Source organism: Channa argus, chromosome 21, assembly GCF_033026475.1.
Source record: "Channa argus isolate prfri chromosome 21, Channa argus male v1.0, whole genome shotgun sequence".
Taxonomy (NCBI): domain Eukaryota; kingdom Metazoa; phylum Chordata; class Actinopteri; order Anabantiformes; family Channidae; genus Channa; species Channa argus.
The window spans coordinates 4,348,659-4,363,964 of NC_090217.1; the positions used below are offsets into that span (position 1 = coordinate 4,348,659).

Below are 15,306 nucleotides of genomic sequence, written 5' to 3' on the forward strand. Positions count from 1 at the left end.
TTCCTTCTTCCAGCTGATAAAAAGCCAAACGCACGCTGCAGCTACAAAAAAAAAAAAAAATGTGACGAGAAATGTTTCAGTTCTCTAACACATTAGTAATGAATAAGGATTTCACAAAGGGACATATTCTTCAGTTGTGTGGATGTTTGTAGTATATAGTTTGAGGGGGAAAAACCCTTTGCTGAAGAGGAAATGAGACTCAACAGGCCACAGTGTAAAGTTGTTTCATCTCGTTATGCCTGTATGTCATCGTCTCCAACCGTTGAATGAAACCTCCGCACAATTATTAACTATTGCCACTGTGATTAATAGTGTTTGTCTTTGGGACGGGATTATCCTATTTTTCACACGTTGGCTTCAATCATGTGCCAACAAACTCACTTTTATGTTTATGGATTAAATGGATGTGAATGCTGTCAGATTAACAAACACAGAACTGCAACAATGTTATCAGTCGCTTGTATTTTGCACAAAGAAACTTTCAATTAATCCGGGAAACACAACTATTAGGACTTTGTTAATAACATTTTCCGTTCAATGGGGAAAATGGGTTTTTACCATTTTTTCGCCTATAATGATTCAGTCTCGTGCACCAAATAGTATTCAGCCAGTGCATTTACAGTACATGCACTTATAATAAAATGTTAAGAAAAAACCTGGGTTTAGCAATTGGGAGATTACAAAGGTACAACGCCTGTTCATTTCTAAATCAGAGCCTGCTCAAAGTTCAGCTACAACTGAAGCAAAGTGGTAGAAAAAAAAAGCTAGATTTTTTTATACATATACAATTTGCACTGTTAAAGGAGCTCTGTTGCATGTGTGTCTTTCACTGTGATGCCAGGAAGCAGCCCCTTCTATCACTAGAGTTAACACCAGTCTCCCAAAATAAGTCAGAAATAGAGAACAGATTACTCATCTGCTGCGTGCTTGCATGGATTTACAGTAACTAGGTTGCCTGTAAACATATTCTACGATTACAAACGTTGGCAGATTTCTGTGAGAAACCAGCTCCCTGCAGGACATATGAAGTCCAGTCCGCGGGGCCACACTCCGGGTAACACGGGCAACCAACACAAGCAGTCACTGTAAATCAACGCATGCATGCGGTAGATCAGTAACAGATTTCTTCTCTAGCCTGGACATGTTTTGGAATATTGGCTCACAGATTCTATGATGATTGTCTGATGTTTTCCCTTTTTATGCTGTCACAAATTAATAGGATGTAGTAAAATGGCAAATTTGTGTTACTTTAAAATGTAATTTAGGAGACCACCATTTCCACTACACTGTGAATAATATTTAAATATTGTGCATTTTATGTTGTTGTATTGTTTATCATCAACCTAATTCCAATCTTATATTTGTCCTGGATATGTAGCAGAATTGACAATGAAGCTGACATTGACTTAACAGTATGCGATTTAACTAATGGCAGCATCAGTACGTTTGGTACTGATGCTGTGATTTTGATTAGTGACAGCTGTGTGAAGGAATAGCCAGCATTTCCAACGGGGAAAGAAATTAGAAAATAAACCTCGTTCTAATCAATCTAATGAATGACTGAACTGACGAGGACCTTTTGGGGGGGGGTTCACTGTCAGTGAGGGAAAAGAGGGAAGAAGCCATTCTCACAGCAGCAACGGCCATTGATTGACAGCAGAAAAATACAAATTAACCCCTGCTTTATACCATCACTTTTAAACTTGCTGTGTGAACACTGTAAATGTTAACTAATGTGCATCTATATCTGAATGACAAGCAGAGGTGAATAACCGAGGGATGTTAATGAGCACAGGAGTTTCTGACGAGCAGGGGTTTCCCTTCACCCTCATCATAGCTGCTCGTTTGCATTAATTACGGAAGATAATACACACGTAATGTAGCTTTTGATTACCTGGATCCACGGTGACGAGCTGGCAGAGGTTAACGGGAATCGGCTCCACCGGCTGGGAGGGAGTCAACCTGCAGGAAAAGGCAATCAATCCAGTTGAGCTAATCATTGGAATTATCCAACTGATCTAATCACACAGAAAACAACAGAGCAACCAAACAGCAGCTCCTTCAGCTAATCAATGTGCAAAACGGCTACCGCAGCTTCCGTCAGATTTGGAAAGCACTGGGGGAGGCGGGGGTCAAAGAGACAAAAGGATTAACCCTAAAGGTAAGAAATGAAATCAGTGGTCAGATGAGAGCTGACAAACTGCCGCTGAAGACCTCATTTTTCCTGCTCTCTGTTCACCATTTCCACCTCAGACTCCCGGGGCTGTTTTCGCCAGCCGACGGTGTAACATGTCATTTGTCAACAAAATCAATCAGCACCCCAGGAAAGCAATTTCTGCTCTTAAAAAAAAAAAAAAAAAAGTCACTGTTTCAATTAATGGCACGCAGCGAAGGAAAAGGACAAAGGCCTCCGGGGGGGTCATCTGGCGAAACCCTCACTGAGGTTTTCTGCCTCACAGGTTGAGTGGAATAATTTTCCTGATGCTGCCTAAGTGAAACAGACAGGTGGCTGTGGTTAGATTACACTGTGGTGATATCAGTGTACGGTTACATGTGACTGTTATTTTAGTTTCATTTTCCGTTTAACTCATGGAAAATGCGTTTGTGGAGCAGAGACGATGCTTTTTTCATACATAGAGAAAAGCAGGTAGCATTAGGATTCTTAGGATACTTAATTTTATCAAACGTGCAAATAATGTTTCAGCAGGAAAGTTTCTATTGTCAAGCCTATTATCACAGGTAGTTTTCAGGTTTGAAGGATTACTGCAAGCACAGAACCCATCTAACCACTTAAGTAAATAAAAATAAGGCGATGGTGGCGAATCAAAAAAATCTACCCGTCTACCCATGTTCGGTTACTGTCAGCCCGAATTAGCTTGCTTGTCTGTGCCACGGACGGCCACTTATGTCCAAAAACCATCATTGACGCATCAGCCGGTTTAACAGAGGCTGCTACATGCTCTGAATCAGCAGTTTCTTCTGGTGGGATTACGACGACGTATGGAACATATCTAACGATGGCAGTTTGCAGAAACGTCACCCAGTGAAGCCGAGATTCTGGTGGTCTCAGGACAACAATGAAAGTCACACAGCTCAGTCTGCTCACATGTGAATAGAGAAGATTCACTGTTGGTTTTATCGTCCCCCTACAGACACCAACAGCAACAAGAAATTGCTTCTACTTGTGCACAATGTCTGTCTGTCTATCTCTGGCTAGTGTTTATTTATTTTTTCATATGATGAGCATGTTATCCTTTTAAGGATTTGTGAACATACCCCAAAATTCCCCCCCCATTGTGAGATGACTGTTTTCATAACGTGTGGTGAACACGTGTACGTTTATAAAAATTAAAGCTCATTTCCTTTTAGTGGACAATTCTTGTGAGCCAGTCGTGCTCAGAAGTTAATTAGTGTACTGTTCTGTCTGGTGCAGTTATAGATACTTGAAGCACAGTGGGGAAGGGGCTGCCTTGAGATGGTGACTAGATTTCTCCTCTTTTTTGGGGGCAAAAATGGAGCAACTTCAAATCCCACATTTATGAGCTTTTCATCACAATCCACATGTTTGTGCACAATTTTGAAAAAGTCTCTTACTGTTTCTCTGGCTGGACCACTGCTATCTTCTTCTGCTTCTGGCCTGTGGAGATGATAATGAAAGAGAGTGTTTGCGTGACACAGTCGCTCCCTGGGGAATATATGTGTTGGCGAGGATTCGTATAAATACATACAAACAGGTTTGAGTGGGGGGGTCAAAGGGTAAGTGTTGGCCTCACACCAGCCAACAGGGAAGATGTCCATGGACTCGACATCCACGATGCACTCCGACAGGGGCTTGGCCACACCTGGAGACAGAGCAGTCACACACACAGGTTTTTACCTTCACTCTGAGACACAGCAGGGGTCCACAAACACACACACACACGTCTGTACCTTCCAGTCGGATCCACAGCAGGCGTCCTCTGACCTGTGTGATCTGTGCCACACACACCTCTGCCGGCTGGTGAGGGTTTACTGCTTCCAGCCACATGTCCTTGGCAAAGCCTCTGCTCTGCCAGGTCTGAACACGAGCACACATACACACACACACACAGAATTAATTTTACATTCAGGACAGAGACACAACCTTAAGCTGGGCTCACATTGCAGACATTTAAACAGATGTGAGCACGTTTTAACCAGTGAATACAAGGTGGAGAAACAGTGGTTTTACAGGTTTGTCAGAAGTGTCAGACAGTACAAACACACGTTTTTTTTTTTTTCTGTCTGTCAGTTTAGAATAAACCCTTAAAGCCTCGACCTTATTGGTTTGGTTTTTCTGGGAACTTTCTAATGTGCATTTTATGAAATACAACATACTGGTAACTGTGGACACATGAGAAAACGGGGCCTTCTGTGCCACATCTGTCACATCCCCCAAACAAATACAAAACCAGGCTGTCACATCATCTTTGTGGTCACTTTGTGAATTGTTTGTGTTCATTTTAGGCCCATTTATGTTTTGGAGTTTTGCTCCGTCTCCTCCCTCATGTTTCCTGTCTCCTCTTCACTGGCACCTTTCAGAGAAAGTCACAAAGGCCAAAAAAATACCTTGGGCCTGTGCCCTCGTGGGCCTGTGCCCTCATGGGCCTGCTATTCCATCCATTTTCATCTGCACTCAGTCTGATTCATCGTCTTGGCCGTGTAATTACAGTTTTCTTTTTATTTTTCGGTTTAGTTTTCAATTTCTTCTTCTATATTAAATTGCTGTTTTTAGCCATTTTGGCTTTGTTGGAGAAAAAATGTACTTTTGATTTGATTTTAGTCTGTAGAAATATTTCAAGTTTTATTTTTGATTTTCTCTTTGTAACTGTGGATTCCACAGGGTGTAACTTGGTATAAGCCACCTCTCTTGTTCTCCAAAACTGGAATGACAACTCCGCTTCAACTCCCAGGCATTGTGGAAGAGGTGAATTTCACTTTAATTTTGGTTTCACTTCACTGTAATAACATTGGTTTGTGTACATATGTCATTATAAACTTTTGCCAATGACAGACCAAAATTACCTTGAGAGTGGATCTTGGATCAGCACTGGATTGATACCAAATTGTATTTCAGCCCACTTACAATAACTACTTTTCGTTGTGTAAGGCAACACATTTATATGATCAGTTCTAAATATTAAAATAAAAAAAGTTATCTTAAAAAGAAAAAACAAAAAACAAATCAGGGTCTCGATGACCCTGTCAGAACACCAAAGCCCACAAACACCAAAGCCGAACTCTTACATCTGGAAAACAGGCGTCCGGAGCTGCCTCAGTCCCACTCTGCTTTAGGTAGTCAGCCCAGTCGAAGTCCTGGCCCGCGTAGCCCGGGGGCCTCTCCAGAGTCACGCCGTTCTTCAGACACCACTGAACGGGCAGGATGCCCGGTGAGTTTGTGTGACAGACCATGAACCGCGGCTTGGCATCAACAGACAGATCATCCAGCCTGACCTGGAAGTAAATCTCGTCGTAGACCTGAAAAAGGAACAGAAGTTTACGTTTTGGTGAATATCACACGTTGTCCAATTTTGTTTAGATTTTTATTTATTTTATTTTATTTTTTTACTTCTGCACTGATCAACACAATCCTCACAACCCTGTGGCGTTACATTGTTATCTAATGTAAACTTCATCTCGCCGTCTCCTCCTGGAGACTCCTCCCCTTTCCAGCTGCTCCCTGCGATCTGTCAAACCACTGTCCGATGTTTTTTATTTGTTTGCTTCGTGTTCGTAGACGTGGGAGCTGCTGGATATGAAATGTCAGCAATTGAGTCATTTGTTCCCTGGGTTTGTTCTTCAGACTCGGTTCTCCCCAGGCTTTATCCACATTTAACAGGGGACTTTCCTGTGGGGAGGCACTGCCCTCAGGACTAAAGACAAGTCAGAGAGCTTTGCTGTTCAAAGTATAAACAGCACAGATCACTGTACATGAAAGACTATAACAGGACTGTTAGACTGCATGTTACACAAACTGCTGCATCAGTAGATGTTTTAGTGAAATACATGGGAAGTGCCTCTGCACAGAGACGGTATATGACACATAATCATCTGTGCTGAAAGTCAGGATGTGTTTGTTTAAAATATGTACATTTCATGTCTCATAACTTTATGGATGTAAAAAACTTAATTGCAGGGCTACCCTCAGCGAGAGTCATAATTTAAAGATAAATTTAACTGGATTTATAACACTAGTAAAAAATCTTGCATATATAATAATGCAATAATGGAAAATATGTACTCATTGTGACAGATTTGGAGCCAGTTATTGTCTTCAGATCAAGCTTTTAATACCGGTTTACACAGGTGAAGTCAAAGCATCTTCTCCTAAAAGCTTGCATTAACAGCTACTGCGAGTTAAACCGGTTTCAGTATTCTAATTGGCAGCTGTTATCGTGAGACGTACTCTGCACAGCCACGTGGATATTAATCTTCATCAAATTACAAGAGCTGCAAAACTTGCTGATCAAGCAGAAAAAAAAGCCTTTTTACTTCTGAAACTACACAAAGAGTAAAGTGCAGTTCTACAAATTTTACGTTATATATTTTTGTATAAAGTGTGTAAGTATAAGTGTGTTGTTATAGTATACACAACTAGCACATGTAAAGATTTTACTATTTGTGTTTAAAGAAAAAGGTAATTTCAAACTCTTTTAAAACATAAACAGAGAGCTGTGGTAGTACTTTAAACATGTGCATCTTTATTCCAAAGACACATTGTGAGCTTACTTGTAACATAGATAATATTACTTTTTAACTTTTTAGTATGTTGTAGCAAAGTACTGGTAGTATTATTCATCAAAACTAAAGTATTATTTTATCCAAGTGAAAACTAATCTGCTATTAAAAAACACTGGAATGCATTTAAAGGCAGCATCACTGGGAGACCTGAGGTCAAACTTCTGTCTCTTAAATCCAAAACCAAGGCGACCGCTTCAATACAAAGATGTAAAGAAGCTGCATTAACAAAGGCAGCTGAAGAATGCTGAAGGGAGGTGCCCGCTTGATGTTCTTTTTGTCGATAAGCCATTGTTTTTGGAGTGTTTCCGTGTGACTCACCTTGGTGACAGAAACAGGGCAGATCTGCAGCGGCTCCCACGGAGAAACCATCTCCAGCTTCATCCCCATCTTAAAGGAGTGCCTGGGCAGGTCTGCGTGGTCCTAACACAGTCAAGTCCAGAGTTTGAGGCAAATGTGCTCCACTTTAAGCCACACATATTCCAATTCCAATGTACACATATACCCATGTAGGTCACGTTAACCCTCCTGGGGGTGGGGGGTGGGGGGGGACATGTGATAAACCAAGTGTTCCATGAGGCAAATTTGCAGTTAATGAAGAGATGGATGAAGAAACATTTACAGCTAATCATGAGGCCCAAACTAAATGTAATGTTTTGCTTTTAATGATGAAGGGTAATTTCTGCTGTATTTTTCCTTTACATGATGTTTGTTTTACCATTTATCATGTGTGTCAGCTGCTTTGTCCATGCTGCACCAACTGGAAATACAAGGAAACTCAAATACAAACACTTCCTGCATGACGCACACTTTTGCTGGTGCTTCGGGAAAAGCCTAATGTACCAGACAGTAAGTGTGTAGACAACAATGAAAATGAATAGAATCATTTCCGGTTGAGAAATTAGATTTATGGTTGCTGAGGAATGATTTTAATGACGACCTTTACGGCTTTGAGAGCTTGTCAGTTTTCGTTTGTGGATGCAGTTCTAATTAGGAATTTGTGGAAATGTGTGATTCATCATAGTGTTCTCTACTTAAAACATAACTTATAGGAATTTAATTAGAATTCATACACTAGGTTTGTAATTTCGTTATCATTTACCTTTAAGTTTCCAAGAGACGACAACATAATTTGGTTATTAAAAGAAAAAAAGAAAAAAAAAGTGACAGCACTTCAATGGTACAGCTCTAATTAGTTCCAATTACCTGGGTAGGTCACTGTATAATAATGTGATAATAGTGTACATATTCCAATGATTAATAAATAATAGGAAGGACATTTAGTTTCAAGATTTACTTTTGAAGCACATTCCATTTAAAATCATTACAATTAATAATAAAAAAAATAAATAAAAAAAACTCTTCCAATTACAGACCTGTGAAATAAGAGATGACCAGAGCAGATTTGCACAACCTCAAGGTCACATTTCATTGGACAGTTTTATTACAGTTTTTTTTTGGGTCCTTTCATATTTATCCCGTGATTTCAGGGTCACTACAGCGCATCATTGTCCGCATGTTGATTTGGCAGTTTTTACACTGGATGCCCTTCCTGACGCAATTTTTGTGGTAACAGTCCGACACAGATGCTCATGTCTACATGGAGATTACCAAAATGTTGATATCTTTAGAGGAGGAGAAGGTGTGTGTGTGTGTGTGTGTGTGTGTGTGTGTGTGTGTGTGTGTGTGTGTGTGTGTGTGTGTGTGTGTGTGTGTGTGTGTGGTTATAGAAGAGGGACTGTGTAGGACTAGAATGAATGACATTGCACACTTAACATTCTGCAATTTGAGTTTCTTTTTAAAATGTATTTGACTGCGTGTACCTGCCCTGGGCCAGCACACAAAAATGAGGTATTAGCTAAATGTGCTACACTGCACCTCTATATCTGTATGAGATTCACGTCTATGGTGATAAATCATACTACTAACAATAACAGTGGTAACATTTATTATCAGTCAGACAAAGAAACGTTGACTCACTTTGAAAACCTCGAGCGGCAGTGGACTCTTCTGTCCATCCAGTTGAGCCTCCGCCCGGGCCTGCTGCCAGTCGGGGGCGCTCATCAGAGACCGGAGCTCTGAGCAGAGGAGACAACGTAAAGAGAACAAGTCTCTAATTGTTCTGTAGCAAAACTTAGAGCAAAGAATTACACCTGTTAACACGACGCTCCCTCAATAAAGCTGAACACCACATCAACTCTCTGATTTTTTTTTATGTAAAAAAAAAAATAAAAATAAATCTTAATGTAAATGAGCACAAAATGTCAGGTTAAGATTGTGAATATTGTGACTGTGTAAGTGTGAAGGGATAAGACTGATACCTATGGGGGGTTCTAAGGTGAGATGGTTCTCGAGGGCCCACCCGAGGGGCCGGAGTCTAACATCCAGGTAGAACAGCCAGGAATCTCGGTCGTGGTGGTCTTCGGAGAGACCGGCGTAACGTAGACGGAGCCTTCCTCCGACGTTCTGGATGACTCTCACGGGCCAGTACAGGAAGGGATCCAAGATGTCCTGAAGCTCCAACACTGAGCCCTCAACGATCAGATCCACCGTGTGCTTACCTCGCAGAGGCTGAAAGGGAGACGAATTTAATTTCATTATTTCAAGGGTTAAAGTAAAAATCCATCCCATCCCCACATCCTCTGGGTTACATTTCAATGTGTTGTGTATCAATGTAAGTATCTGCTATGTGCACAAATATTAAATGTGAGAGCAAAGGTCACATAGATCAGTTAGGACCCCAGTTCTCAAAGTGGGGGGCAGTGCTCTGTAGGGAGGCTCCAGGGTAAAGACTATAGAAATAAATGTCTTAAAAATTAAAATAAAGAAATAATTATGCTTACTATATTATAAATATAATAACATAAATCCTATTGAAATACTATTGGTCAAGTCCATATTTTAATGGACTTATCCATATTTTTAAAAGGGTTTCTTTGGGACATCTTGCTGTGCTTTGACCAGTAAAAAAAAAAAACACATAAGGCAAAAAAAGAAAAATTACAAACTGTTGTGAAATCAACCGGAGACATGTGAAAGCTGACTCAAAATGACCACAAAGGTTTGGGAAATCAAAAGACTACAATAAGCACAAAAAAAGAAAAGAGAAAAAAAAGCCACAAATAGAACGGCCACAAATGAAGCAATTTTTTTTGTCTGTGTCTTTTTCAGTCCTGGGGTTTTGTATGCGTTTGTGGGGGTTATCTGTGCCAGGGGCAGGGGGGGAACCTTGGTCTCATAACCCATCCATGGTTAAACCTCAGTGAGAAGAGCTTGAAGCACACAAACGTTACCTTTACAGGAAGAGCTGAGAGGAAAGTTGAGAGGGAACAAAAAGGAGGAAGTAGATGTTTTACAGCCTGAATAAATCTAGGATTCCAACCTGAGCTTATTATCTGACCTGCCAGACAGGACGCTTAATTAGTCGGTGCACCTGAACATGAAAAAAATCTCCAAAGAAGCCAGCTAACGAATCGAAAAAAAAAATTTTTACTCACTTAAAAAGTTTATTTTTTCCCCCTCCAGTCAACATACCAATTAAATTTAATGATGCAGTTTGTCTTTCTAGCACCTTTTTTTTTTGTTTTTTTTTTTTAAAAAAAAGGTGTTTTCTTTTTGCCTCTGTTCTTCTTGTGCGGTTACTGTTTAAAGCAATAATCTGACATTCTGGGAAAATAAAAATTTACTTTCTTGCAGAGATTCAGATGAGAAAACTGGCCCCGACATCCTTTTACTGCCCACTTTCAGATGTTTGCCAGGTTAGGTTTCATCCTACAGTGACCTAAAAATGTCACCGTTACATGAAATCTTTAATGTTCTTCCTTCCTCTGTTTTCTCACAGGACACTGCAGTAACAGCCTGAACAGCCACTGTAGAAATCTTGACTCTTGCACAATTTCCACAAGTCTCTCATTAATGTGAACTCAGCACTCACCCCCTCCAGCAGGTTGGCTGGAGCTGTCCTGGAGCCAGTCAAGTCCTGAATGAGGAACTCTATCCAGTCACCGTATTTCTCCTTGATGGCTGTAAAGTGACCAAAAAGGAAAAAAAAAGAAAAAAAGAAACAAAGAAAAGAAACATTGCACACAGACTGTAGATAAATGCAATAAAAATGTGGAAATTGAGTTTGAGTGTTCTTCTGTTGTTGTAGCTTTGTTAAGTGTAGTCAAACAACAGCATGCAAATACAACAAGTGCAGCTACACATGCTGCAGTTAAAACTGCAGATGTGAAACCTTATAGCAGAAGGTAGCAATTATTTTTATGCCAAAGAAGTGAGAACACAGTTTTTTTAGTCAGTGTCTTTGTTCACGCTGGAAACAGAGATTTTGGGGCTTGCACATGCAACAGAAAGTTAAGAAAATGACATTACACATAACAGGCTTCTGCAGAAGAACACATCCAAATGAAAAACAAACAAACACTGAACAATGTGTTTTCAGTGTTTACATGCAAAACAGCAGCTGCATATTTGAGCAAATACTCCTAATTGTGGCTTTTTGTAGGGCAGCACTGGAGGAACCAACACGTCACATCCCAAAAAAATTTCAGGCAACAAAAGGTTACTTCCTCTGTGAGCACAGTAAATGGTGCATGCATTCAAAAAGTCTGAGGTCACGCTGGTTAAATAAATAAAAAAACACCAGTGTGTGTCAGGCACATATGAAAGCAGCCCAAATCACACCTGAAAATGTCAGATTGAACATTGGCTTGAAGGGACAGATCCCAGACTCACATGAGACAAAGAAACGCTAAACGATGCAAAAATGGTGTGAACACTAACGAAAACTATTAGGAGGTAGTTGGGTTTGCTGGTCAAACTTTAGATTCCTAGTTTAGAAATGCATTTGCTTTAGTGAAATTATAATATGTGAGGGTTTTACCCAGGGTGTGAGCGTACGTTGCTTTTAAATAAAACTTATATTGTGTAGTTTGCCTTTAATAATTTCTTATAAGGTTCTTTTGCAGCTCATTTGCATAACCTTCCCATTTTTCCCTTCACTTTCTATCACTGGAAGCTTTTTTTCTGTCGTCAATGACGATGACCCTTGACCTTGATTCTACAAATCACTGCATGTGGAATCAAACCGTCTATGGAGGACAGGAAGCACCTGTTCTGGGCCCAAAAACCAGACCAACTTCAGGCCACACGCAAACAACCTTTCAACACGGTAGTACTGACTGGATTTAGCAAATAAGATCACATTTCTCCATTATTAGATTCTCTCCGCACCCAGAGTAGAATTTAAAGCCCCCCTTAATGCTCCAACATATCTAAATGTTCAAATTTCCAAAAGTAAAATGGAAAAACTTGCACCAGAGCCCTTAACCATCAAGCTCCTCTCCTGTGGAGCCAGCTGCCAGTTCAGATTTAGGAGGCAGACAGACTCTTTACTTTAAAGACCAGGGTTAAAACTCTGCTTTTTGTCTAAGGTCATGTTCATCTCCTCTTCCACTGCTGCACATAGTTACTGTAAAACAATGGATTCCCAACAATGTCACAGCTACATGAGCTGACTTGTGCCCCCCATGATGTGACTAACACACACAGGTCAGGTGGACCACACCTCTGTCTCCATAGTCACGCTAAAAAGCCAAGCTCCAGCAAATTTGCATGGAGACGTGTGCTTGTTGTCTGCTTCCTGTTTCCCACAGAGCAACACTCTGATAAAATTCCTGCGTTTGTGTAGATGTACTTTCAGTCTCCTGTTTATCCACCTCCTCCAAAGTACTACGCTAACAATCCAAGGAATTCAAGGAAGATGCTGAGTGGCCTTCAGTGTCCGGCACGTTTTTCACATTAGTCTTTTACACAGGGAAAAAAAAAAATAAATAAATAAAAAAAAAAGCCTCCAAAAGGAAACGTTGCCAAATATGTCAGTTACTGAATGTGTCCAACACATTGTGAAAGCCAACATTCCCTGCAGCACTGATTAGGTCAAACTGAAGTAAAAGTGAAAGTGAAATGGAATCTATACACCACAAGTGTTCTGCCTATAATGAACATTAATTCCAAATTCAGATTTGGCCCTGTGAAGTGCTTTTCCTTTCCAGGGTGTGTAATTCCAAGGTGAAGAGCCAGGAGGACACAAGCCTTTAACTATATGCAGCACTTGTCAATGTCTGCAGTAAACTTTTTTTTTTGGGAGGGGGTAAAAAAAAAAAAAAAAAAAAAAAAAAAAAAAAAAAAAAAAAGCCATGATTTCATGTGCATTAGCTTTTATGGGCAATTTCAGGGAAAAAAAAAAATAACAGGAATGAACATAACTGTTTGAAGCACTCACATCACTTAAAATAAAGACCACCTCTTAAAAGCAGAGATGTTCAGTATTTTAAGTAGTTCTCAAGTGAAATGTTTATAAAAGTCTGTGCTCCTAATGCACATCTTCCACTTTTTAAAATAAGTGGCATTCAGTTATTTGGTTAGTGGCTCACTTCAGCACAGCACTCGCATTTTAACCCCATAATCATTAAAACAGATCTGATATGGATGTGACAAAGCACAAGCATGTACATAAAGTATGACAAAAATGTCTGCAGTTGCACATACCGTTGGTGACCTCGCCAGGTCTTAATCAACCATGTAAAACCGGTTCCTTGAATTTGTAATGGAGCAGGTTGTGAGTAATAATTGTGGGATCCAGAAGTCAGAATTACAACTTATACTCCCCCAGTTTGAGTATTTGTCCCATTATTCACATCCTGTTCTGCGGTTTTCTGTCATGTAGGGATTACTGAACGTGCCCACAGGGCACGAGTCTCTGTATGAAGTGTGTGAAACATACAACATATTAACAGCTAATATACATTAAATGCCCAAAAGCTGAAAAATGATCAAAAAGAGATGATGGCCATCGACAACATGGTGACAAAGCTCCACCCTTTGTTTTTCCAAAAGACAAATGCAAGTTTGGGGTAATTTGATATTTTTTTTTTTTTTTTTTTTTTTTTTTTAATCCTTGTGTTGTTTTCAAGTCTTTTTGTGTTGTCTATTGTGACATTTAGTGTGTGTGTTTTGGTCATTATGAGTCTGTTTCCAATTGTTTTGGGTCTATTTTTGTCTGTTTTTGAGTTGATTTGTATCCGTTTTAAGTTGTTTTATGTTTATTTTTATTTTTTCCTATTTAAGATGTTGTGTGTCTATTTTTGTCTGTTTTTCAGTTGATATGTCGTCATTTTCCCATAATACATCCATGGGTGTGGTTGGGCAACACATTGTTCAAAGTAATTTCTCAAATATTTACTTGAACTTATCCAGTACTTCAACATGAACACTAACCTTAGGCTTTACCTTTCCTAATGTTTCTGTTTTTAACACTGCAGTTCTTTAGAAAACTTTACATTTTTTCTAGCCGCCAACAACTACCGATGATTCCCAAGCAAACTCTTCTGATTGTTAAACCTTTTAAAGCTCAGATTTCAGTAAAAGATTATCGACAGTTTGCTCCACAGAGGCTGCTCAGGATTTCCAACCCACAATTAACTTATGAGATCGAATAAATAAATCCCTTCGTGGCTCTGGAGTCCAGAGGTCCTGCCTGAATCAAATAAAGTGTGGAATTGTCAAGCAAATACATCCATTTGTCAACAGGGTGGATGTCATCTTTCTGTAACATTAATGCCAACATCTGACACTTTCTGTACATGTCTGCTTTATATTAATGTTTTTCTACTATGAGACATTTTCTAACTGCTGCTGCTGGACTCGGAAATACAAACACACACACACACACACACACAGAGTTGATCTCGGGTGTGTACAAATAGATAAACTATTTTTACAGATCCTGCCAAGATTAGTCATGAAGCCATTTTGAGCTCAACAGTAGCTCAAACGCCATCTTCAACTTCTTCATTCTTCCCTCTCTGTTTCTTTCATTTTGCTGCAGCGCTGTGCAGAAAATTAATTACCTATTTTTCTTCATTTCCATCCTGGAGGCAGCAGACACACAGAGGTGAAAGCCAGACTTTCACATAACAATAAGTGCATAATTAACCTTGAGGGAAGAGATCTTTGAAACACCCACTACTTCCCCCATCCACCCCCCACTCTCCAACACCATCTCAATGTCAACCCCACCCCTCCTCCCCCTCCTGAAGGTCCAAGCTGCACAAAAGTGTGGTACAGTCACTAGAAAATGTAACATTAAAAACAAAACAAAAAAAAAAAAACCTTCATTCGCATAGAGTATTCTGAGAGCTTCCAGCTCTGTGCACAAGCTTTGATTTAGATAAATCAATGTTATAATAACATATTAATTTTAAAATAAAATCCTCTCTTTTTTCACAGCAGTGCAACAGATTCTAATCAGAGGTAATGGAACAAAATTCTACTCGATTCCCGCTCTGTCTTCTCCAGCGCTGGCATGGAGTGAGCAGCCCTGAATCCACGGGGCTAAGTCAGTTCACACTAATCACACTTTTCGATTTTTAAAAACGGCAGGCTTTTCAGACAGGCCTTGAGCATAACCACTCCAGCACACGGGCACGCGTGAAACCCCACGCGGTCCATTGAGGGGCATCTCGTTCTTTTTAATCCGTCTATTATCTG

General features: G+C 40.0%; 1 protein-coding gene across 5 annotated transcripts in view; it reads right to left on the reverse strand.

Moving 5' to 3' along the window:
* sfmbt2 (Scm like with four mbt domains 2) overlaps window positions 1-15,306 on the reverse strand; it is a 50,282-nt gene that overhangs the window by 8,193 nt on the left and 26,783 nt on the right. For all 5 annotated transcript variants that reach the window (XM_067490673.1, XM_067490674.1, XM_067490671.1 and 2 more), the window contains 9 exons: window positions 10,691-10,779; window positions 9,078-9,327; window positions 8,737-8,834; window positions 7,078-7,179; window positions 5,266-5,496; window positions 3,931-4,057; window positions 3,729-3,842; window positions 3,595-3,637; window positions 1,895-1,962 (listed from right to left, as the gene is read on the reverse strand). In XM_067490673.1, coding sequence (XP_067346774.1) covers window positions 1,895-1,962; window positions 3,595-3,637; window positions 3,729-3,842; window positions 3,931-4,057; window positions 5,266-5,496; window positions 7,078-7,179; window positions 8,737-8,834; window positions 9,078-9,327; window positions 10,691-10,779 — 1,122 coding nt within the window. The remainder of the gene's footprint in view (window positions 1-1,894; window positions 1,963-3,594; window positions 3,638-3,728; window positions 3,843-3,930; window positions 4,058-5,265; window positions 5,497-7,077; window positions 7,180-8,736; window positions 8,835-9,077; window positions 9,328-10,690; window positions 10,780-15,306) is intronic.